Source organism: Brassica oleracea, chromosome C9 (genome assembly GCF_000695525.1).
Source record: "Brassica oleracea var. oleracea cultivar TO1000 chromosome C9, BOL, whole genome shotgun sequence".
Classification (NCBI taxonomy): domain Eukaryota; kingdom Viridiplantae; phylum Streptophyta; class Magnoliopsida; order Brassicales; family Brassicaceae; genus Brassica; species Brassica oleracea.
Genome location: NC_027756.1, coordinates 1,006,833 through 1,030,946, shown reverse-complemented (window position 1 = coordinate 1,030,946; position 24,114 = coordinate 1,006,833). Strand labels below are relative to the sequence as shown.

Here is a 24,114-nt window from a genome sequence, read left to right as displayed (position 1 = left end):
CCCTAGGGTGAACCTAAAAGTTTACCAACCAATAAGATTATATTATATCATATTCGATATCTTTTAAAAAAAGAAACAAAATATTGTCAAATTATATTATGTTTTTAAAATTAAAAGGTAAAAGAAATAAAAAAATAGTAGTAAATTCAAAAAAAAAAAAAATTCTTAACATCATCAGCAAAACACTAAACCCTAAATCCTAATCTCTAAACCCTAAATCATAATCCCTAAACCCTAAACCCTTGGGTAAACCCTAAACCCTTGGATAAATCCTAAACTCTAAATCAAAATAACTAAACACTAAAACACTCAAAGATTTAGTGTTAGGATTTAGGGTTTAGGGTTTTAGTGTTTTTTATTTAGAGTTTAGGATTTTTCCAAGGGTTTAGGATTTACCCAAGGGTTTAGGGTTTACCCAAAAGTTTAGGGTTTAGGATTTAGGGTTTAGGAATTAGGATTTAGGGTTTAGTGTTTTGCTAACGACGCTAAAATTATTTTTTTAATTCCTTTTTCTGTAACTTCTATATTTTTTTTACCTTTTTATATTAAAAAACATAATATAACTTGATAATATTTTGTTTCCTTTTTTAGAAGATATCGAATTTGAAATGATGAAATACTATTGGTTGGTGAATCTAGAAGGTTGAACCCAAGAATAACTCAACATAATATATTATGTTTGGAAACCATAATGTTAATTAACTCTCGGGTCTACAATAACTAAACTAATCTACATAGCCTAATTGAAATCTGTAACTATCTATAGTAACAAGTTATACGAGATTCAAAGCATATTAATAATAGTATAATTATTTATTTGGTAATTTGATAACTATATTTATTTATGTAATAAAAACGTTATAGAACGGTGATATTTCAGCAAATAATGATGCACCCATTTTGTTAAACATATCCCAAACCACAAAGTCCAAAAGTTATATTGCGAGTAGCCACACTTTAGAAATTTGTCCCCTGAAATCTATCTAGTAAAACAATTTAAACTGTTTCATATAATAACTTAAACTAACAATTAAATCAGCCACAGAAGAAAAAGTAGTAAATTAAACTGAACAATAATTAAACTATTTCCATTATATTGTTGTTCAAATGGTTATGCGCTCATTATATTGGTCAAAGTCTTCTGATATCGATTTCCATTTAGACTCATCAGTCTGAAACTATGATTGAACTACTGTAAATAAATTTGAATGATAAAATCTCGAATATTAATAAAAAGAATGATATTTTGGAATAAATAAAAGTTAGATCGGTTTGTCTTTTACAAAATTCACAAGCACCGAATCTTATCTAAATATCAGATACGTAATCAAGTACATGCAAGAATAGAATCAGACACACAAGTAAAATGAATCTTTAGTCATAACTTAGATTTGCGAATGGGCTTCCCCATCTCCCACCGAGTCCAAACAAGCAGCAGGAGTACGGACAATGAGTTATAAATATTATTGAATATTATCCATAAAACCCCTCTGTTTTTCATTTATTATGATTTTGGCCCAAAACTATCCAACTAGTCATTTTTCTCTTTTTCTGACAAAGCAAATTTTTATTTACCATATATGTTGATAAAAAAAGAGCAGTCACGAACTTTTTTTTACCATGCCACAGAGACAGTGAGAGAAGAGAGGAGAGAGACACACAAAACTTTCTCCCCCTATAAAAGAACAGAGCTACTTCCTCTGTTTCCCACAAAGCAGCTTCTGCTACCTGTCTAGCTCATTGGTAAACAGAAGCTCTGCTCTCTCAGAGAAAAATGGCTCTCCTTTTCTTTTCTTCTTCCTCCTTTGACTTCAGAGTCTTCATTGTCCTCTCTTTCTTCATCGTTCTCTGCAATGGCTCCTCCTACTCTTCTTCTTCTCCTTCCTCTTCTCTTTTCAACACTCACCACCATCGTCACCACATCGCCAAGCACAACTACAAAGACGCTCTCACCAAATCCATCCTCTTCTTCGAAGGCCAAAGGTCTGGGAAGCTTCCTCATAACCAGAGAATGACTTGGAGAAGAGACTCTGGTCTCTCCGATGGCTCTGCTCTTCATGTAAACTTTCCTCACTCTCTTTTCAATTTTACAAGTTTTTTTGTTCTGTTTAATGGAAACTACGAACTGGGTTTGCTTATTTACTGAGAGTTTTCATCAATGTGGGTTAAACTATGTACCAATATCATCAAAAGATTCAACTTTTATTCATGGGTTTACTTTTGACAGAAACAGAGTATGAAGTTTGTGTTTTGGACAGAAACAGAGTAAAAGTCAGTTTTTTTTCTTCAAAAACAGAGTATGAAGTTAGTTTTTTTGGATAGAAAAAGAGTAAAAGTTGATCTTTTTACAAAAACATAGTAAAAGTAAAAGTTGATCTTTTTACAAAAACATAGTCAAGTAAAAGTTTTTGTTTTTTACAAAAACAGAGTATTAAGTTAATTTTCTACAAAAACAGAGTATAAAGTTAGTTTTTTTGACAATAACAGAGTACAAAGTTAGTTTTTTTTTAATCTTTGTTTGATTGTTAGGTGGACTTGGTTGGAGGATACTATGATGCAGGAGACAACATCAAGTTCGGTTTCCCAATGGCGTTCACAACAACAATGCTCTCATGGAGTGTAATTGAGTTCGGTGGTCTCATGAAATCTGAACTACCAAACGCTAAAGCAGCCATTCGCTGGGCAACAGACTATCTCCTCAAAGCCACTGCACGTCCTGACACCATTTACGTCCAAGTTGGTGATGCGAACAAAGACCATTCTTGTTGGGAAAGACCAGAAGACATGGACACACAGAGAAGTGTGTTTAAAGTAGACAAGAACACTCCTGGTTCTGATGTCGCTGCCGAAACAGCCGCCGCTCTCGCCGCAGCTGCTATCGTTTTCAAGAAGTCTGATCCTTCTTACTCCAAGACTCTCCTTAAACGAGCCGTTAGAGTAAGTAAAAAAAAAACTTGTGAAAACCAAACTTTTTCAGACAAAAGTTGTTTAACAAGAAACTTGATTGATCTTGTTGTTAGGTTTTTGCATTTGCTGACAAATACAGAGGAACCTATAGTGCAGGATTGAAACCAGAAGTTTGTCCATTTTATTGCTCTTACTCTGGTTATCAGGTAAATGGGATTCTCCACACACAACAAATAAATTAAATTGTAAAAAATAAAATAATGATTTTGAGGAAAAATAAAGAAATTAAAGAATGTTTTTTTTTTTTACCAAAGGCTGATTCAAGAATGCTTTTTTGGTTCTTGATTTGCAGGATGAGTTGTTGTGGGGAGCTGCTTGGTTACAAAAAGCTACAAAGAATGTAAAATATTTGAACTACATAAAGATGAATGGACAAGTCCTTGGAGCTGCTGAGTATGACAACACTTTTGGTTGGGACAACAAGCATGCTGGAGCCAGAATCCTTCTTACAAAGGTAGAAATTCTCTTTACAAAATAATTATGTTTCTAGATAAAAAAAAAACTATAACTAAGTTTGATTTGTTGTTGTGAAGGCGTTTCTGGTTCAGAAAATGAAGACACTGAGTGAATACAAAGGTCATGCTGATAATTTCATCTGCTCTGTTATTCCTGGTGCTCCTTTCTCTTCTTCTCAGTACACACCAGGTACCAACATTTTTACCCCTTCATCTTCCTTTAATTTACATATTTAATCTCCCACTAAACAAAGTTATTATCCCTTATTTTATGGTAATTATTTTGTGATGTTATACTTTCTGGAAAACCATATGATTTTTTATTTACTTTATGCTGATTTCTTTTCCATTTTAGGGTGATATTCTTTTGATAAATATGTTATTTATTGGTGCAATGCTATATGCTTGAATAAATACTAAACATTTTTATACATATATTATGCAGGTGGATTATTATTTAAAATGTCAGATGCTAACATGCAATACGTGACGTCTACATCGTTCTTGCTCTTAACCTACGCCAAATACTTAACCTCCGCAAGAACCGTCGTCCACTGCGGTGGCTCAGTCTACACTCCCGGCCGCCTCCGCTCAATCGCCAAAAAGCAGGTGGATTATCTACTTGGAGACAACCCATTGAGGATGTCTTACATGGTTGGTTACGGTCCGAAATTCCCACGGAGAATCCACCACCGTGGCTCCTCCTTACCTTGCGCTGCAAGCCACCCGGCCAAGATTCAGTGTCACGAAGGCTTCTCCATCTTGAACTCTCAATCTCCAAACCCTAATATCCTCGTCGGTGCAGTGGTTGGTGGTCCTGACCAGCACGATCGCTTCCCAGACGAACGGACTGACTACGAGCAGTCTGAGCCAGCTACTTACATCAATGCACCACTCGTTGGAGCTCTTGCCTACTTCGCTCATTCCTATGGTCAACTCTAGTTGTAACCTTTGGCTTCAATCTAGTAATGAGTGTTTAGTTAAGGTAAAAAATAAACGTCAAGGAAGTTATCTATGTTTTTTTATGTTTGGATCACAAGAGGACATTGGTCCAAGGGATGGCTTTATTCGGTTCGTTATATTACGCCAAGTGTAATCTTATCGTGGTTATTAATGTTATCGTCTTTTAAATTATTCTATGCATGTTTTTTCTATGTTTGTGTGATAATTTTACTATATCCAGCTGTTTTGAGCCATAACATGGCGATTGTGATTTCGTGATTGGCTCCCAACTCCTTGGAGTGCTGGAAAATATAGAGAAATTATAAAACAAATATACCACAATTTTGGAACGTAATATTAGTAGAATTAGCGTGAAGTTATATACAGTTAAATGATTGCATCAGTGGAATATGTAGTCTTTTGTGTGTTTATGTGTGAATAATGTCTTAAAGCAGACCGAAAACGTAGGAGAACTTACATAAAGACGAGCGAAATTATGCTTTAGCGTAGAGGGGACATTATAAAGATTTAACAAGAATCTAATTTAACAGCTCAAGTGGAATTTCGAGTTCCGGGATTCATTGGTTTTATTAAACAATCTTACATAGTTTTTTTTTTTTTTGCTAAAAATTACAATCTCACGTAGTTGAGAGACCAATATCCTAAAAATAAAAGTTTTAACGATAATACTTTTTAGACTAGTGATCGGACAAATATTTTAGTTTTCACATTCATCATAAGTTGAAAGATTGATGTAATAGATTTAAAAAAAAAATGATTTTTTTAATTTTAACAATGGATTTACGTCAGTAATTATTTAAGTAAAACATAATTAAATGATAATTTTAATATGAAAATGAAAAATATATTTATATTAAAATAAAAAGTTGAAAAACCAAGAATTGGAATAGTAAAATAAATTTTCAAACCCTTGAATAGTACTTTTATTGAAAATGTAAGCAAGTATTTTTGTTTTTAAAAATATTAAACGAGAAAAAAGAATGATGATTGATGTTTATTGCATTGGGAGAACAATTTTCCACAGCACGAGAAGCGAGTAATTGACCAGAGAGAGAAGTGTACTTTCTCATTGGTCAATTAAAGCTGCTTTTGTCATCTCTTCTCTTCTGTCAGGTTTTCTCTAGAGTATCTATAGTACTCACGCATCAGTTGTATATCTCGATATTTATCAATAAATGTGACAGTTTAATTTAAAATATATTGAGGAACCCATACTGTTCTGTTTGTTTTTAAATTTTAATATCCAGTCAAATCTTTAGCAGCACATTTTTATATGCACCAAATCCTCTTTGGCTTATGAGAATGTTGTAATTTAAAGATTTTTTGTTTTTGTTGTTAGTTCATCAATTTCATAATAAGTTTTGATTTTAGAGTTTTGGTTTCCGCTAGAAACTACTGTAATATTTTTTATAGGAAAGTTATCAAATAAGTTTGTATTGATAAACAGGTCAATCTCTCTTAGAAAAATATGGATCATCAATAATATTTAAACTCATTTCATTTTAGAATATAGGTGAATTATAGACTAATGTAAACTTCTGTACTTATAGAAACAATGTATTTCTTTATTATAAAAAATACATTGGAGTGAAAACCAGTTTTGTTTCTAGAGAGACAAAATCGATCATCTAGAACGTCAGTGTTTGAAATCGATCTGGTTTATTCTATTTTGAGACGACATAGATGTGAAATGAAAATATTCTCGAGGAGACTTTTTATTGTAAGCTACAAACTTCACGTGACTAAGACTTTTTATTGTAAGCTACAAACTTCACGTGACTTTCAACATGTCAGTAACACATGACCAAACACAACACACAAAAGTACCATGAAACACAACACAAACAAGTTCGTAATAACTCCTTCCCAACAAAGTCATCATCCTTTCTTACAAACACAACATTTATTCATCTTTTTATTCTTCTTTTTTACACCAACTAACTACTTCTTCTTCCAACGCAGAGCTGGATCAATCATTCATCGTCGCTTAAAGGAACAGTTTTCACCTGAAAAAAAACAAAACAACAAATCGTAAGTCTGTAACGAGCTAAGATCAATGAGAGCTTATTATACTGAAGAAGAATGAATCAAAGAGTGTGAAAATGTGACCAAGTCGCGGAACTTGAGAATGTAGAACATCTCAAGGTATCTTCTAGTCTCACGACGCTCCAGCTTCGATACGTATTTCCAGAAACCATACACACCAGCTAGTGTCATTAGCCTCTCAGAGTATATCTTCCATGTGTACCTACACCCATACCATATTGACTTTAAAATCTTTTGGATCAACATACAATAATCCCAAACGTTATTACATGATGTGGTTTATTAAATTATACTCCCTCCGTCTTTTAATATAAGTCGTTTTAGAGAAATTTTTATGTTTCAAATTATATGACGTTTTCGGACGGGTGGGATCATGATCCTCTGTATCAGTATGGAATCCCTGGTTTCCAACCACTCGCCCGAAACCAGCAAATAAAAATCAACATAATCAGTACCCTGACCTCACAGTGGACTCCCTCATTGATCCTATTTCGCACATTGGAACATGCAGGCAATTCGGGCTTTAGTGGACCCACATGATGTGAAAATTATAGAAAGTATAACTCTGAGTAGAGTTCAGAGGGTTGATAGAGATGGTTAGCATTTCACAAACAATGGGAAATATACAGTCAAATCAGGTAGAGCGGGTTTATCCAGATAGAGAACGATCCCCAGTGATGTTTGGACCTTCAGTTGATGCCTTAAAGGCTTTCTGCTGGAAAGTACACTGTCTACCAAAGATCAAACATTTTCTATGGCAACTGGTAACAGGATGTGTAGCAGTCAAGAAGAATTTGAAAGCACGAGGGATAACTGGTGATATATGTTGTGCAAGATGCAGAGCTGATGAGGAATCAATTAACCATGTGTTTTTTGAATGTTCTCCAGCACTCTAGGTTTGGACGCTTTCAAAGATACCGTCAAACCCAACTATCTTCCCAACAAGATTTCTTTTTACAAATATGGATCATCTTTTCTGGAGAGTTTCTCCGCAATTAGAAGATCACCAGTTTGCATGGATTATATGGTATATCTGGAAAAAAAGAAATAACAAAGTTTTTAGTAACCTTGATATGGATTTCAGAGATACGCTTAAAGTAGCAGAAACAAAGTCCACACTATGGTTTGAAGCGCAGATAGCGAAAGAACAGAGGACCGGGGCACATGCAGAGGTTCCGGCATTACCGGTAATCCAAGGTCGATGGTGTTTCATAGATGGTTCATGAAAAGAGAATGATGGTTTCTCCGGACAGAGATGGTTCAGTACTTTAGAAGGTTTTAATGGGCTGATGGGGGCAAGGAATGTTCGGGCTAGTCTATCTCCTCTCCATGCGGAAATGGAAGCATTACTTTGGAAAATATAATGTATGAGGAACTTACGTCAATTTCAGGTTACGTTTGCAACGGATTGTTCTCAATTGGTGAATATGATTTCAGAACCTGAAGAATGACCAGCCTTTGCAAGTTATTTAGAAGATATTAAAGTCCTGAAGGAAATATTTTTTCGATCAGAGATTATCCATGTGTCAAGAACGCAAAATACAAAGGCGGATAGTCTAGTGCTAGAAAACAGCCGTCTTTCGTCGTTCACATGGATCAATATCTTCCAGTTTGGTTTACAGAGTCTGTTTATGCTGATGACAAAAAAAAAATGACGTTTTCGGTTTTCTATGTAAAATTTATTAACATTTATGACCAATAATAAGATACCTTCTATTTTATTATTAGTTGATTTGTGGTTAGGTAAATAATTAATAATGTTTTTGTTTAGAAAATATAAAAAAAAAATAATTTTTTAATCTATGTGCACAATTATAAAATAACTTATATTAAAAAACCGAGGGAGTACTAATCTAAATAAATCAGATTAGTTAATTAGACTAAATAAAAAGCTAAAAATGATTGCTTTATGCTTTTTAAAATTAATGAACATCAAACTAAATATAAACAGAAATAAATTTTATTTCATTTCTAAATAAAATAATTTTTTTAAGTTATTATTTTTGCTCGTAGTGCAGGAAAACCTCTAGTATTTTTAATATAAATAGGGAAAATTATATTCATAATGAAAATAAAAGGTTGAAAAAATAAATAATTGAAATAGTAAAAATAACTTTTGTATTAAAAATAATCCTAAACGTTTTTTTACCTTTCATATATCCTTTGCAGTCCACAATCTGATACTTTGTTCCAATGGTTAGGATCCTCCTTACAACGTTGAAAGAACTCAGCCATAATGTTACCAGCTTGCTCAGGATGGTACGGATCAATATGGAAACCAGACACCCCATGCTCTATAATCTCAGCAGGCCCGCCGTGCAAAGTGGCGAAAGTAGGAAGCCCACAAGTCATTGCTTCCACCACCGTAAGCCCAAAGGCCTCGTAGAACGCAGGCTGAGCGAAAGCACCTTTTGTATCCGCAATGTAACGGTAAAGCTCGCCGTTTCGAGCTCGGTTAGTCTGAGCCGTTATCCAACGGAACTGTCCTTCAAGCTTGTAGTTCTTTATAAGGTTATGCATCTTCTCAATCTCTGAGATCTCTTCTCTGTCTTTGGACTTGTTCACGTCAATGTTACCAGCTATTACGACTAGGTTCACCAGCTCCCTCAGCTTTGTGTTCTTACCGTACATCTCAACTAAACCCGAGATGTTTTTCACTTTGTCTAGCCTCGCCATAGAGAAGAGTATTGGCTTCGAGCTATCGCTCAATGTACCACTGCAATAACACAAACATGAGATTATTCTTTCAAAAAAATAATGTCAATAATACTTTTGTTTTTTTAATTTTTATTTTTTCAATATTACTTACACATGCTCATCAGTTTGCTCAGGGCTATAGAGCATTTCTTCAATGGAACCATGTAAAGCTGTGAGTCTCTTTTCACTTTCGGTAAAAGGGAAGTAAATGGTCATGTCTGCTCCAGGTGAGACTATGTTGAACTTTGGATCAAACACATCGATGCCGTGAACTACTCTGTATAGCCCCGGGAGCGTAAAAGCTCCATGGCTTTCGTATTGACCGACCGTGTTCTTCCTGAACAAAACACCAATTAAATGAGAACTAGCACATAAGGAGAAAAAAAAAGCAGTAACAGTTCTAGATATTAAGTAGTGATCACTTACGTTCCCGCGATCTCTTGGTAAGTGCTTGTGATGATGAAGTCTGCGTTGTTCATAGCGATTAGATCAGCTGTGAACTGGCAAGAGAAGTGGTACTTGTTGTCGAAGTCTTTCCAGTAAATGTCTGAGTCTGGATACTTTGTTTTCTCCAGAGCATGTGCAATAGTGCACTGTTGATGTCAAACAAACAATATCAAGAGTCCAGATCTGTGATGCTTCTTATAGGTTAAAAAAATAAAAAAACTTACTTGTGTAACACCCATTTTATGTGCCATTAACGATGCAACAAGGTTTCCATCGCTGTAGTTACCGATGATAAAGTCAGGAACTCCTTGTAGTTCGCCGACGATCTCGCTTGCTGCATCCTGATCTCTTAAAGAGAATGTATCAGTGAACTCTTACATAAGAAAAAAAAAAACCTCAAGAAAGCTAACCTGAGCATAGTTTTCTAGGTAAGGCCACACGTCGAATCTTGAAATCCATTTGCGAAGGATCCCTTTATCAGATCTAAAAGGAACTCGGAGGATGTGTGTATGCTCAGTTCCGCTTACTCTCTCTAACCTCTGGTTGCACGTAGTTCCTTTAGCGTCTGGTATTAGTCTTGTTACCTTGGGTTGGGAAGCAAGGAAGAAAAGTTGTAGCCTACCTTGAGAGATAAGTTATTATCAACAATCAAAACTTACAATGAGAATCCTAGGTGTTATGTCCAGTCCTTGTCTCTTTATCCTCAACAGCATTTCAGTCTCAAGGGCTCGAACTTGGTCTAGAATGTAAACAACCTGAAAAAACATTAAAAAAATCTTAAAAACTACTCGAAATCCGGATTAAACCAAGGGTTTTAGGGAGATAGATACTTGTCCACCAGTGTCAGGCAAGCCTAGGACATTAGCTTGTCCGAAATATCCATGTGGAGATAAGATGACAACGTTGAAAACCATTGGTACCATCCCAAGAAACTTCTCCAAGGAGGAAGGATCAGGAGCTTGAAGAATATCAGAGAGGAGATACATCATTTCGAGCACTCGTCCCGCGGTATCTCCCCATCCTTTCTCAAACCCCATTCCTTGAATCGAATACTCGAATTCAGAGAATGGAGTTTCTTCTGGGAGCTTAGAGATGTGATCTTCTGCTTTACTAAGTTGGCTTTGAAGCCTAGATATGCTTTGGATCCGATCATTCAACATCAACGGCTACATACACAGAGATAAACATCATACAATCTCTCATTCATAACCAATGTTCAAGAAATAGCTACGCGGGTAACTAGACACTGACTAGTAATGAATTATTGATTTATTTTATATATGAAAAAATATAATATAAGATATTTTAGTTTTTTTTTTGGGTTTAATTATAAAATTATTTCAATGGATTATCAAAAATATATATATAAAACAAAAGAGATAAATTTGTGGATTTTGAATTAACATTATTACTTTATTTAACCGATTTAGAATGGTTTAAACTGATTTACAACTGGAAACCAAACCATGCTCATAGCAACACAGACAAGGAACAAGAAAGCTTTATAGGAGCTAACTTACATGACCTTTGTACTTATGAACCCTTAGGAAGTCAAGCAGAGGCTCCAAGCAATCTTTATTACGGAACATAACAGAAGACAAGTGACGGTTCAGAAACTGAACTCCATTCCCAATGGAAGACGACCTCGAAGGACGCGGCACGTTTGCGTTGAAAGGCTCGAAATCAAGCTCAAGGCGAAAAGGGTCGCTGCTGCTAGCTCCATCAACGAGCTCTTCTTTGAAACAAAGGTACTCAGAGACAGTTAACTGTTCAACGCTTAGCTCGTAGACATTGACACGAACGTATTCCCAAACACCTTGTCTTGGTCTAACGGCTAAGGCAACGAACGGTGGTATCACTATGGCTTCCTATAATAAATACACAAAACTATTACAAACTCAGATAAAAGGTGGAAACTTTTGAATCTCTCTCACCATTGCGGATTTGAGGATTTCGCCGAAAGGACCATCGGAGAGACTCTTCTTCCTTGCATCGTCGTCTCCGATGATGGATTCGAGTTCGTCGATTAAGTTGTGTGGTTTAAGAATCCCTTTGCCCTGATCAACATACCTTTCACACCAAACAAACAATTCAATTCTCAGGTAAAAGAATAAAAAATTTCCAGGAAAAACCAAAAAAAAAAACCAGATTTTCCCGGAAAAAAAAAGGAAAAACTTTCCCGGAAAGGATCAGGCTTTACCTGGAGAGAAGAGCGACGAGTTCGTTGCGGTGAGCGGAGAGCGTGTCCTGCACGCGTTCTCTCATGCTTAGGATCCTAGTGAGTCTAGGGTTTGACATGATGATTGCTTCCGGCTTTGAATGATCGAATCAGCAACGAAGGCTATTACAAAAGGAAAGAGCTTTGAATGATTCTAGAGAGAGAAGAGGAAGAAGACGTGTTTGATCTGCTCTGTTTCTGATCGAAGTGACGTGTTTGTGTAAGGGAGAAAGCATGTGATTGTGTTATAATGTAATGCTGTATAACTTTTAAGTACGTGTATATATATACTTTTACAATTTTTTAGGAATAGTAAACCAGTGGTGGAGGCTCCCCGGCTTGCGAGTGTTGTTGCTCTGTTTTGAAAGCGGTTTTATCGAGTAGTAGAAATTACAGAGGAGGAAGACAAGTGGTGTTCTGTTTTCGCGCCACGTTGTTTCTAGAAATGTTTTGTTTTTTCCTGCTTTGTTTGAAAACTAATATCAGTGACCACCGATCAAATTATTACTTCCCAGCGGTTTATACATTTTGGGCTTAACTGATCCTTGCTGGGCCTATGTGGTAATACGGTAAATGCGTATATATACATATGCTGCATCAAGTTGAAAGTGGAAACAAATGCTTAGGAAGTTCTGGGCCGTCAGATTCGGTTCGGTTGATTTGGATTTTGGATTTTCTGTATTGGACTCGTACTATTCAGATTTTACTGAGTCGGATTCGATTCGATTCAATTCCTATTTGATTCAGTTCAGATTATAACCAATATCTAAAATCGGTCAAAAATATTTTTTAAAAAAAATTAAAAAACTGAAAACAGTACTCAAAATACATAAAATATTCACAAATCTAATTAAAAATAGTTAAGAATGTTTTTTTTATGTATCCTATCCACTTACGATTTATCATGACTTTTCATCTATTTTATGTTGTCCTTCAGAATATATCTATAAACCGTTTTGTGAAATACATCCCATCTTTCTCTTATGTGCAAGTATAAGGTTTTACAAGAGTATCTACATATTACATCTGTATGTTCATCCCACTCTCTGGTCTCTATATACAATGACTTAAAGATTTATTGGACACCAAAACAACTAAAAGAATTTGACTCTTTTTAAGTTTTTTTTCTTCTTTGCAAAACAAAATGATATGTTTCAAGAATATTACAAGAGCTCTCTCTACCTCTACTTCGAGCAACCAGACCCTTGCTTATCTTTTCCAGAGAACATGACAAAACTTCATGGCCAAGAACATGAGTCCTTTGGCTTTTAACACTCAAGAACTTGAGCATTATCTGCTGATCTTGGCCAGCTGCAGCCACTGGACCACCCCAACACACCCGAGATTAGATCCACCTTTGCGCAAACGCTAACCTGGGAGTTACAGATACATAGAGACACTGGTTAGGTTTACTGATGAAAATTAAAAGAAGTGTTTTAGAACATTGGGACATATATATATATATTACCAAACTTTCAGTGTTTGCTTCTATTTGAAACAACATTACTGCTAATCCTCTTCCTCTATCAATCTCGGCCTACAAAAACAACATGACGTTTGTCAGATAAGTCGCTAGAAACTATAAAGTTTCAGAAGTAAGGTTTTACAATTGAAGCACGCACCACGCAGGAACATACTGTGATGCCTTCAGCTGCAAGGACTGTTGTAACCTCTGCGATTATGCCTGCAAAAAATATAAAAAACAATTTTTATTTGACTTATATCAGCAGCAAGATAAAGAGAGATGGTTGTGGATTAACATACCTTTACGAGCCATGGATACAACACACAACCACTCGATGGAGTGACCTTCCAGATGATGCCACGAGTCGATTTTACTGGCTCGCCAGCTGTCTAAACCGGGCAACACTTCTTTGTAAGCAGGGATGTTAGCAGGAAAAATCTTGGCAATTCCATCTCCAGGTGAGAAGAACTCTGGACTCTCCAGACTCGAGTTCTTGACGGCTTTGTTGTGTTTCCCGTTCACCTTTGGGACCCAAACGCTACCGTTTTGAGAAGCCGGTGTTGAGTTTCTGCTTTTGTCTTGTGACTGGAACTGCTTAACATTAACGAGAATTTTCTCCCACCACTGTAGGCTCTTTCTTGAATCTTCCGTGAGATCTTCCACGTCACTGTCAGAGTCCCCCACAAAGTCATTGACTCGATCCTGGGTTATTTCTGCAGCACATTGTGCAGCTTGCTCCCTTAGAAACTGGATAAAGTTGAGACGTATCATCAATTAGTAAAGGGTGAGCCAATTAGTGTAACTTAAGAAAATAAAAATAACATACCCTCATAATCTTGTGTCTTGCACTCCTTGTTTTGGCGTGTTGCAACCACTGTTTATGTCTCTGGAAAGCAGATTTGCTTGAGAGGGCCTGTGATGTGACAATAATAATAATGGAACATGAGAGCTCACATAACCTAGGCATTAGAGCATGATAAAGGCAATAAGATGACAAACACATGCAAGAGAGAAAAGTTACACACATTGTAGGTGAGTATCTCCACGACCTCGGCATTCTCAAGAACGTGGGTTGGAGAAACAAGATTACCATTCACCTACAGTTTTCAAGCAATAAAGCATCCTTAACGTCTTCTCCAGTTGTTGTCCGTATTGAAAGATGATAGAAAGCGAATTCAAATACCTTTGCTGCCACCATTTTGTTTCCGATCTCCGTGTGAATCAGATAAGCGTAGTCAACAACGGTGGCCCCTTTAGGAAGGTTCTTTATCTGCAAGTGGAATACCAAAGCATCTAAGCAAAGACTTGAAATTTTAGATGAACGTTCCAGAGGCTTAGTCTTTACCTCTCCTTTAGGTGTGAATACAAACACACGACTACCTAAAAGATCCCTCGTAATAGTATCCACAAATTCTCTAGAGCTCATGTTACCCACAAACTCCTCTTGCCATTCCCTAATAGCATTTAGCCACCCGATCTGGAAAAATAAACTGTCATATCTAACATCATACTGTGAAAGGCAAAAAATAAAGACATATCACCGCCTACTTCTAGAATGTTTCTCTGCATTTTTTACTTGCGAGTATGGTAAAAAAAAGTACCCTGAGTGCAAAATCTGTATTGTTGAGGCAACCTGTCTTCCCCCTTGACTTTCTACCTAAACGAATCGGATTTTCAGCTAACTCAGCAGAAAGAGCCCTGCCATTGTAGTAAACAGCGATTCCCCTTTCAGCTATCAAGTCCATCTCCTCGGTTCTGATCTGCAGAGAGAAATGTAGTTTTAAAAAACAGAAACCAAACTCAAATGTACTCGTATGTAGCGTTTCCTAAGAACTGTGGTCAATTTATATCATGTAATACCTGAATCTCCAGCCGAAACATACTCTCATACAAGAACGGAATCACAGTAGTATGGAGGCTCTGGTAGCCATTAGGCTTCGGTGTCGCAATGTAATCTTTCATCTGTAATATTAAAGGAAAGACATATGCTTAGATGTAACGTAGTGAAAATAAATCCTGAAAGAACGGAAGATCAAATACATACAGTTCGAGGAATAGGTTTCCAGATCTCATGAACTAGCCCTAGAACATGATAGCATATCTGCATTGATGAAAGAGTGAGAAAGTTAAGCGACCAGAAAGAATTGGACCAAAAGATACCCTTTTCATTGTGGCTTCACCTGTTGTGGACTGCACAGAGGCCCGACCCCCGCAGAAGGCTTTGGCTTTACAACAATCCGTAACTGCTAAAATAAACAAATTTAGAGAAGCAACGTTAACAATCAGATTAGGCTGGCAAACGGAAGTTCTGTATTAGCGACCTTTGATACAACTTGGAGATGAGTGTACAACACAAACCTGAGCAATCTGGTTGTAATCATCAATTGATCCTTTTGATTTGAGTGCAGCTTTGTATATGCTGCATGTTAAAAAAAGAGACTTCAGATGCTGAAGAAGAGGGTATGTTACAGAGTAAAATGAAGAAGTCATTTAACGAATTCACCTGTAAGTTTCCTTGCAGACAGATCGAACATCAGTGTTCACAGTAACAAGGTCCAAAAACTGATCATCTTCAATCTTTTTCACCAAAATTCTGTTTGCCTACCATACACATTAGGTCTGTGTGAATACGGGTGGATTAAATAAGACCAGATGAATTCACAATACGAAAAGTCAAAGAACTTGCATGTTATGTACATCTTTCTCTAATTTCTTTCCCTTTATAGTCAACGTTTTGGCAATTTAAGCTAAGAGCCTATTATAAGTTGAAGTTACCTCAGTGAGTTCTTTCTCATTCTCTTTGTAGAGGTTAGCGATCCTGCTTGTGACTTTCTCGTAATCATCAGCACTTACGTACATGAAAGACAGATTTTCCAGTTCAGACTGCAAGATTAACACAACAAAACTTAAAACGCCGTGGACACAGCAGCTGATGGGTCCAGAATCTCCATGCTACCTTGTGGAAAAACACTGTATCAAGATTAATAGCAAACAAAAAAGTAGAGGGTTATACCTTTATTGAATACATTCCAAGCAATTTCGCTAAAGGAGCAAAGACTTGCAAAGTCTCCGCTGCAATGCTGGACTGAAAAAAGTTCAAAAAATCGTTGGTTATCACGCATGAAACATAGAGTGAAAGCGGTATGGGCAACACATCTCAACTACTTGAAGGAATCACCTGCTTATGGGGAGGCATGTGGCAGAGAGTTCGCATATTATGCAACCGGTCAGCAAGCTTGACAATAATAACGCGGACCTGGAACGAAGCAGTTAGGTTTGCTGATGAATAATACAACCACACCAACTGAAACACAATCATATAAAATTGGAACCTCGTCTGTCATCGCCAGAAACATCTGCCGCAAATCATCTGCTTTAACGTCTTGTATCGATTCAGTATCGGTTTTACACTTCAACTTTCCCAGTTTTGACACCTGATAGAGAACTTTAAAATTTATAAATAGGTAGAATTTCATGTCAAAGGAAAGCGATAATTCTCTGTCTATAAGGTTAGAAGATAGGAAAAAGATATTGCAGCAAACAAAAACATGCAGACCTTGGTCTCCCCTTCTACTATGTGACGTACAGTTGCACCAAACTCTGCTTCTATCTTTTCGAAAGTAACAAAATTTGTATCCTCGACCGTGTCATGAAGTAATCCAGCAACAATAGACTCCCAATCCAATTCCTAAACAAGAACAAAAATAACTTATCAAGCTTTCCAACTTATCCTCAAGCTAACAACATTCATAATTTATCATGCAACTCACAAGTTCCCCAAGGATACGAGCAACTGCAACTGGATGTATAATGAATGGTTCCCCACTACGTCTCTTTTGACCATCATGTGCCTCAAACGCTAACTGCATAAATCTTTCTTACTGAATCAAGAAACGAATACCGGAAAACTGAAATATACTCCAATATGTAGGTGAAAGAGGCCTTTTATATATAAAAGAAACTTATATCATCATACCTTGAGGCCCTTTTGAACATACTCTAATTCTTTACAGGATAAGTAAGATATCGCTGGGAAAAGATCCTACAGAGATAACCCACCCATCAAAGTAATTAGATACTGTGGGAGTAAGTGCCATTAAGAATGAAGACGAGGATATGGTCTAGTCTACTACCTCCCATAATGTTTCGATAGTAACATCGTCGGAAGCACCAGAAGATTCAGATGATACGCAATACAGTTCACATCTTCTATGACCACCACAAGATGATCTGGAGCTCAAGATTTTTCTCACATTTACAAAGTGAGTAACCTCAGAGAAACCTACTTCATATTCATAACTCTGCCAAGCGCACTACATTATGCAAAGGAGTGAGCGTAAGGAACTTCAAGATGAGATAGCAAAAACATCAAAGCCACACTCAACACCTAGCTACATAAGCAAAAAGAACAAAGGATACTTACGGATTTTACTCTACTCTTTCTTCCACTTCTGCCACATAGATACAAAGAACACACAGGCGGATGAGCAGTGCTAGCTAGAAACCCGGTTAACGCTCTAGGAGCTTTCCAAGCACAGGAGAGAGCATTGCAATCACTTCTTACATTCCCGTCTCCTTTCGTTAGATTGCATATGTTCACACATTCCACAGACACTGCAATGTAGCCACGCAAAACAATTAAAAATTGACCAAAAATGAAAAAAAAAAACGGATGCATGGATTCAAAGCAATTAATTTCAGATAAAAAGTAGGTTAACTGTGGTCCTAAACAAGAAAGGTAGGATGTGTTTGGTTGGCACATAAAAACTTACTCAAAAAAGCACTAGTCTACAACCTAATCACTCTCAATCCACCTTTCCTACGTTTTTCAGTGACCCACCAAGTGGATTCTCTCTTTCTGCCTCACATACACATACACAGAACACTAGAAAACTCCATAACAGGTGAGTGAGTACACGATGGCAAGAACGAGAACTAAACTAGTTTCAAAATACATTCCCGTCTCCTTTGTTTAGATTACATATGCTCACACATTCCACAGACACTGCAATGTACCCCCAACAAAACAATAAAACATCGCCCAAAAAGGGGAAAAAAAAGTAGATGCATAGATTCAAGGCAATTAATTTTCAGATAAAAAGTAGGTTCCTTAGCCAGTAATAGAAAAAATGTGGTCGTCAACAAGAAGTTGTAGGGTATGTTTAGTTAGCACATGAAAACTTACTCAAAGAAACACTAGTCTACAACCTAACCGTTATAAATCAAACTTTCCTACGTTTGCTAAGTGACCCACCAAGTCGATTCTCTCTTTCTCCCTCGCACACATAGACACAACACTAGAAAAAAACAGGCGAGCTGAGCACATGATGGCACTAAACTAGCTTTCAAAAATTAATGGTAGGTTGTGTTTACTTGACACATGAAAACTTACTCAAAGAAGCACTAGTCTACAACCTAATCACTCTAAATCTAACCTTTCCTTTGATCAGTGAGCCAACAAACACGAGGAAAGAAAAAAATAAAAAATAAAAAAATCACCCGCAAGTGGTTTGGATTCTCTCTTTCTCCCTCGCACGCATACACACAATACATAACAGGTGAATACACGAACGAGAACTAAACTAGCTTCCCTGCAACACAGTCGTTTAAAGACTCGTTCTTTCTCACTGCTAAAGAAAAACAAAGGGAGTACGCACCGGACATGGAAGAAGCAGAAGTCATTGCTAATGAGGCAAATCAATCGCGCTGAATCGTCGATCCACCATTTGATCTGAAAAGTATTCACAAGTCTCCAGATTCCGAAAAATGGAAGAGACGGCGGTTTAGAACGCTTACGGAGGAAGAGGGGCGAGCGAAATTTCGGAAAGTTTTTGGCGATTTTTGAAAGGATAGAATATAGAGAGAGAAGAGAGAAGCGCACAGTGATGTGAGGAAGAAGAAGAGAGAGAGAGAGAGAGAGAGAGAGAGAGAGAGAGATAATGAACTCTTTAGGTAAAGTCCTGACCACACAAATGCCCTCCGCAGACTAACTAACAAGAGGAAAATTGCAAAGATATTTTTTTCCCCCTTTGTGGTAAATAAATGTGTCAAACAACTATTGGCCCCCTTCCCTTTGTGTTAATAATATACTTTCTGAAATCAATATTTTAGGATTTGGGAATTTATATAAAAAACTGCCCACTCCAATAACATGTGTTCATTTTATTAAATGCTTATAATAGCATATAAGAATGCGGCTATTTTAAAAACTATATTTAGCTGTAAGCATAGCAATTTAAACTTCATAAACTTTGATAATATTGTTACTTTTAGTCTTTATATATTAATAAATTATGAAATTTTGGATATAACTATGTAATAAAACATATGGTATAACTTTTGGATTTTTTTTCGTGTTTGAAAAAGTATAAAGGGAATGAAATATATGTGTGTTGATTTTTGTTAGATGTTGTGGAAATGTAGATACAAACACATTAGAATTATAATTTTTCTCTGTTTTTATTAATTTTTTGGATATATATATTATTTTTTTAATTTTTTCTATATCTATCAAGTTTTAATAACGTTAAACTAATAGTAGTTTAATAAACCTAACTTGATTTTAAGTTTAAAATTTATTGTTATAACCCACTAATGAAAAAAAACAAAAACATAACTATAAACAACTTTTTCCAAAAAAAATATCTTAGAAAACGGATGGGGTAGAATAATGAATTTTTGAAATTAGGTTTTCGGTTCCTTTTCAAAAAAAAAAAAAAACATATGTACATATAAATTTGTGAAATGCAGTCAGAATATTTTGTTTATGTTTTATTTGTATTTGTATACAATGATATATGTATTCTATTAACTTGGAGAGAAATAAATTTACAACTTATAATTTATGAAGAATAAATTTATAACTTGAAAATAACGCGAAGTTATAAATCAATAGAGATATCTGATGTTATATAATATTTTTTGCGGGAAAATATATCATCAGCCCATATAATTATATATATACTCCAATATGCTCATTCAAAATTTTCCCAAAACAAGTATATCACATATCGTTTCGTTTACACCCACAAATCAAACCAAACCGTTTTTTAGATATTATAACAAATACATACATATAAACCAAGTAACCACAACAGTAAGCTTATGGAGTTAAGATAGTGTTGATGAGAAGAGCGTCCTTGCAAAGCTTCAAGAAGTTAGTGTTCCTGCGAGCAAGCTCAGCATCATTACCAGCACGTTCGCTCAAAGCATCTTCACAAGCCTCTCCATCGCTAATAGCCGTGTTAAGCCAAATATCAACGTCAATGAACGCGTTCGCGAGCAAAGCGGCGAGAGAATCGTCGAGCTGCGCGACTGCGTCTAAGTAGTTCTTGGAGCAGTCGTCGAGCGTGTCTTCCAACGCCGGCTCGAGGTTCCTCTGCTTCAGTTTGGACTTGATGTAGAAAGATGTGTCCGAAGCGTTTGTGGACGCGACGCTTAACGCTATCACGCCGAGTTTAGGCGCGGTTGCGGTTTCTGACTCGTGACGTGAGGTTAGGCTCGCAACGCAAAACGCTTTGTCTTCAGATTTCTCGCAGAGTTTCTCGGCTAGAGCTTTGCCTGTCTCGGTGAATGTTGGTGGTGGAGCTTTTCCGGCGATGACCACCGTGACGACGATGGAGAGGAAAAGGAGAAAGATCCTTCCGACCATTTTCATCTTTTTTTTTTGTTAGGTTATGTTTCTTCTTTTGCTCTCTTGTCGTAATTATTACAAAGGATCAAACTGAAAGTTGGTTATATAAGGAGTTTACCAAATAGGTATTTTTGGGTTATTCTATTTGAAGATTTTGTTTGTTGGCTACCTCTAGTCTATCTTTAGGTGATTCTCGTGGTTTAGGTTCGAAGAGCATGCCATGTTTCTTATTGTGGGTTCATGAGACATTTTTGTAACGAGAAACAAGGCCAACGCACGTTTGTAACGAGCTTAAAAATGTACAAATTAGGTTTTGGTTATTCTTATCAATTCTTACTTGGGTTTGTCCTTGTAGGAATTGGTTCCTTGTTCCTTATATATTAAAAAAGAAGTATTGTAATAAATACATTCACACTATAATAGACACGTGACAATCTTACAATGATTTGATAATAAGTAGCTAACGCGTTCGCAATACATTCATAAATGTGTTCACACTATTTACTTTGCACTTTTTTAATATAAAACTAACATACATGGTTCCAATAAAACTCTAGATTTTTCGGTTCGAATAAAAATAGATAACGAATCAAAAGCCAAACTATATATATATATATATATTATTTTTATTGTTTACAGATAAAGTTGAGCAAAATATTCATAAATTTTGATCCGATTCGTTATCCATTTTGATTTGAACAAAAAAATCTGGATATCCGTAACTCTATATAACAAATCAAATACTAAAATACAATATCCAAAAAAGAATCAAATCACAAATATCAATATTTTTAGGAACATATATCTAATTCGATCTGCTATATGCATATATATGTAAAGAATTATATATATTATACTTTATATCAATTTTACGATATTTTTATGAATTAAGTTTATTATATTAGGTACTAGAATTTAAAAAGTTAAATAATGTTTTATTTTTGTAATAAAATGTTATTATTAAAATTTCCAATTATTTTTAAAATTTTATTTTTTTACGGATCAAATCGGATATTCTTTACAATTCTAAAATATTTCGGATATCCGAGACACTGAATATCTAGGTGGCTAAAGATCGAATCCATGTGAATGCTTCCAAATATCCAGATATTCGATCTGTGTCCACCCCTATTTACGGATACAATTTTGTTTTCTTTATATGAAAAAATGACTAATGTCAATGCCTTTTTTATTTTAAATTAATTTTAATTTTATCTTTCATGTATTATTTTGAAAAAAATGTCATTTAATATTAGTTAACAATATCTTTATATATTTGTCAACTATTTCTATATACTTTTTACATACACATACATGTGCACCTTGATGTGAACACCTTGTAACTAAGTATTCTCCACAACTAAAGTATCTAATTTTTTTGAAAGTTGAAATATTTTTTTTAATGCTTCTTTCACTACCGACCAAATTGTAGTGAAATGATTTGTCTTAATAATTTTCTTTTCTTTTTCTTAAACTATTATCTGTTTAGAAACTATAATATGAAACTATTGGTTCGACATGACGACTACCTAAAATTCATAACATGAAAATAAACAAATAATATTATTTTTTGGGTTTTACCCGAAAAAACCAAAAAATCAAACATTTTAACCGAATAAACTAAAATGAATATTAATTTAAAATAATAGTTATATTTTAGAAGATTAAAAACCAAAAAAAAAACTTAAAACCGAACCAATATCCAGATTAAACAGATTTAATGTCTTTTTATTAAAAATAACGAAACTAATAATCACATTCCACGCAAGACTCGGGTTATTACCTAGTTTCAAATATTTATCCACCTAAAATACCTACAAATTTAAATGAAGGTAAATGTTTCAACGGGTTAAAATTCTTAAATTACCTAATAAAAAATTTTAGATGTCAAATGTTCAAATTATATTGGAAAATGTTCTTAAAAAAATTAAGGATGTCCCTTGATACGAATATTTAATTCTACGGACCTAAAACTTTTTAATCATTAAATATATTACCAAAAAGTAATGAAAGTACTATTAATCTATTAATTTGGTTCATAATTTATTAATGATGTATAAGATTTGATTTGTGAAATTTGATTTATCATCAATTATGTAAATTAATAGATGGAAACATTTAAGAAAATTATTTGTAAATAGAACCGTCATACAAATCTTATTAAACGGCAAAATATGTGGTGTATATAGCAGGGGCGAAGCTATGTGGGGGAGTGGGTGGAGCAGCTGCCCACCGTGATTATTTTTAGTTAGTGTAATTTTGTATAGAATTTTAGTAATGTTTTTGATGAAAATTTGAATTTGTAAATATATAATTTGTATAGTTTTGTCTCCGATAAGAACTGTTCCTAGATCGGCCACCATTGAACATAATTTTCTGTGAGGAAAGTATAATTATCAGCGTAGAATGAAATTTATAATTTATAAAGATTAATAGGGTGCTAAATGTGAAAAAAAAAGATCGAAATGCCTTTTGTTGACAAAAAATAATCGAAATGCATCTTTCTGGCAAGTCGACCAAAATAATTAGGGCTGGGCAAAAAAACCGAATCCGAAAAACTGAACCGAACCCGAGCTGAAAAAGTAATACCGAATCCGAACCGAAATTGATTAAATATCCGAACGAGTTCAAAATTTTGGTATCTAAAGAACCGAATCCGAACCCAACCCGAACCAAAATATTTCGGGTACCCAAATATATCCGAAATAGATTTATATACCTAAATATATTAATTATTTTTAGATTTAATGTATACTAAAAACATCCAAAATATATAAGATACTTTTAAGTTGTCTATACTAAAAACATCTAAAATATATAAGATACTTTTAAGTTGTCTAAAATATTTGAAAATATATACAAATAGTCAAAAGTAAATGTCTAAAATAGCTAAAATATACTCAAAACACCAAAAATACTTGAAATGTCTATTGATTCTCTATCAAAATATTGAAACTGAACCAATTTATATGTTAAGTTTAAGTATTTTAACATATGTTATTTAAATTTATATGTGATATTTTATTTTATTAATAGATTTTGAGAAATTTAAAGTATATATTGAATTTTAAAATTTTAAAAATCATTTAAATGGGTTATCCGAACCCGAACCGAACCCGCAAAGATCCGAACTGAACCCAAACCGAAACTTAGAAATACCTGAATGGGACTAAAATCTTTAATCCCAAAAACCCGAAATCCGAATAGAACCGAACCAAACCCG

General features: G+C 35.1%; 4 protein-coding genes across 6 annotated transcripts; 1 reads left to right on the top strand and 3 right to left on the bottom strand.

The window, feature by feature from the left end:
* The first annotated feature begins 1,688 nt into the window (after window positions 1-1,688).
* LOC106313309 (endoglucanase 17) lies at window positions 1,689-4,576 on the top strand. Its single transcript, XM_013751094.1, has 6 exons — window positions 1,689-2,059; window positions 2,530-2,937; window positions 3,021-3,113; window positions 3,260-3,421; window positions 3,501-3,612; window positions 3,868-4,576. Exons 1-6 carry the CDS (start codon window positions 1,775-1,777, stop codon window positions 4,362-4,364), a joined length of 1,557 nt encoding a protein of 518 aa, XP_013606548.1. The 5' UTR covers window positions 1,689-1,774; the 3' UTR covers window positions 4,365-4,576.
* Window positions 4,577-6,073: 1,497 nt separating this feature from the next.
* On the bottom strand, window positions 6,074-12,056 carry LOC106319066 (sucrose synthase 3). 2 transcript variants are annotated; one of them, XM_013757290.1, is made up of 12 exons: window positions 11,776-12,056; window positions 11,510-11,645; window positions 11,096-11,443; window positions 10,406-10,741; window positions 10,235-10,330; window positions 9,986-10,159; window positions 9,800-9,916; window positions 9,555-9,721; window positions 9,247-9,465; window positions 8,581-9,147; window positions 6,495-6,633; window positions 6,074-6,391 (listed from the first exon to the last, which is right to left on the bottom strand). In XM_013757290.1, exons 1-12 carry the CDS (start codon window positions 11,871-11,873, stop codon window positions 6,359-6,361), a joined length of 2,430 nt encoding a protein of 809 aa, XP_013612744.1. In that variant the 5' UTR covers window positions 11,874-12,056; the 3' UTR covers window positions 6,074-6,358. The 2 variants fall into 2 exon arrangements, with proteins under 2 accessions (XP_013612744.1, XP_013612743.1); XM_013757289.1 differs by having other exon boundaries at window positions 9,241-9,465; window positions 11,776-12,055.
* A 701-nt stretch (window positions 12,057-12,757) lies between these two features.
* LOC106318815 (putative GTP diphosphokinase RSH1, chloroplastic) lies at window positions 12,758-19,215 on the bottom strand. Of its 2 annotated transcripts, none has more exons than XM_013756949.1 (24): window positions 18,916-19,215; window positions 17,682-17,872; window positions 17,392-17,571; window positions 17,235-17,300; window positions 17,029-17,121; window positions 16,815-16,946; window positions 16,591-16,692; window positions 16,437-16,514; window positions 16,272-16,343; window positions 16,034-16,141; window positions 15,762-15,859; window positions 15,617-15,677; window positions 15,439-15,504; window positions 15,303-15,359; window positions 15,119-15,220; window positions 14,860-15,018; window positions 14,604-14,735; window positions 14,442-14,528; window positions 14,284-14,355; window positions 14,085-14,171; window positions 13,558-14,005; window positions 13,416-13,477; window positions 13,262-13,330; window positions 12,758-13,166 (listed from the first exon to the last, which is right to left on the bottom strand). In XM_013756949.1, exons 1-24 carry the CDS (start codon window positions 18,938-18,940, stop codon window positions 13,062-13,064), a joined length of 2,652 nt encoding a protein of 883 aa, XP_013612403.1. In that variant the 5' UTR covers window positions 18,941-19,215; the 3' UTR covers window positions 12,758-13,061. The 2 variants fall into 2 exon arrangements, with proteins under 2 accessions (XP_013612403.1, XP_013612404.1); XM_013756950.1 differs by having other exon boundaries at window positions 15,439-15,501.
* A 992-nt stretch (window positions 19,216-20,207) lies between these two features.
* On the bottom strand, window positions 20,208-20,962 carry LOC106317243 (putative pectinesterase/pectinesterase inhibitor 26). Its single transcript, XM_013755095.1, has one exon. It carries the CDS (start codon window positions 20,913-20,915, stop codon window positions 20,361-20,363), a length of 555 nt encoding a protein of 184 aa, XP_013610549.1. The 5' UTR covers window positions 20,916-20,962; the 3' UTR covers window positions 20,208-20,360.
* Between the last annotated feature and the right edge of the window lie 3,152 nt (window positions 20,963-24,114).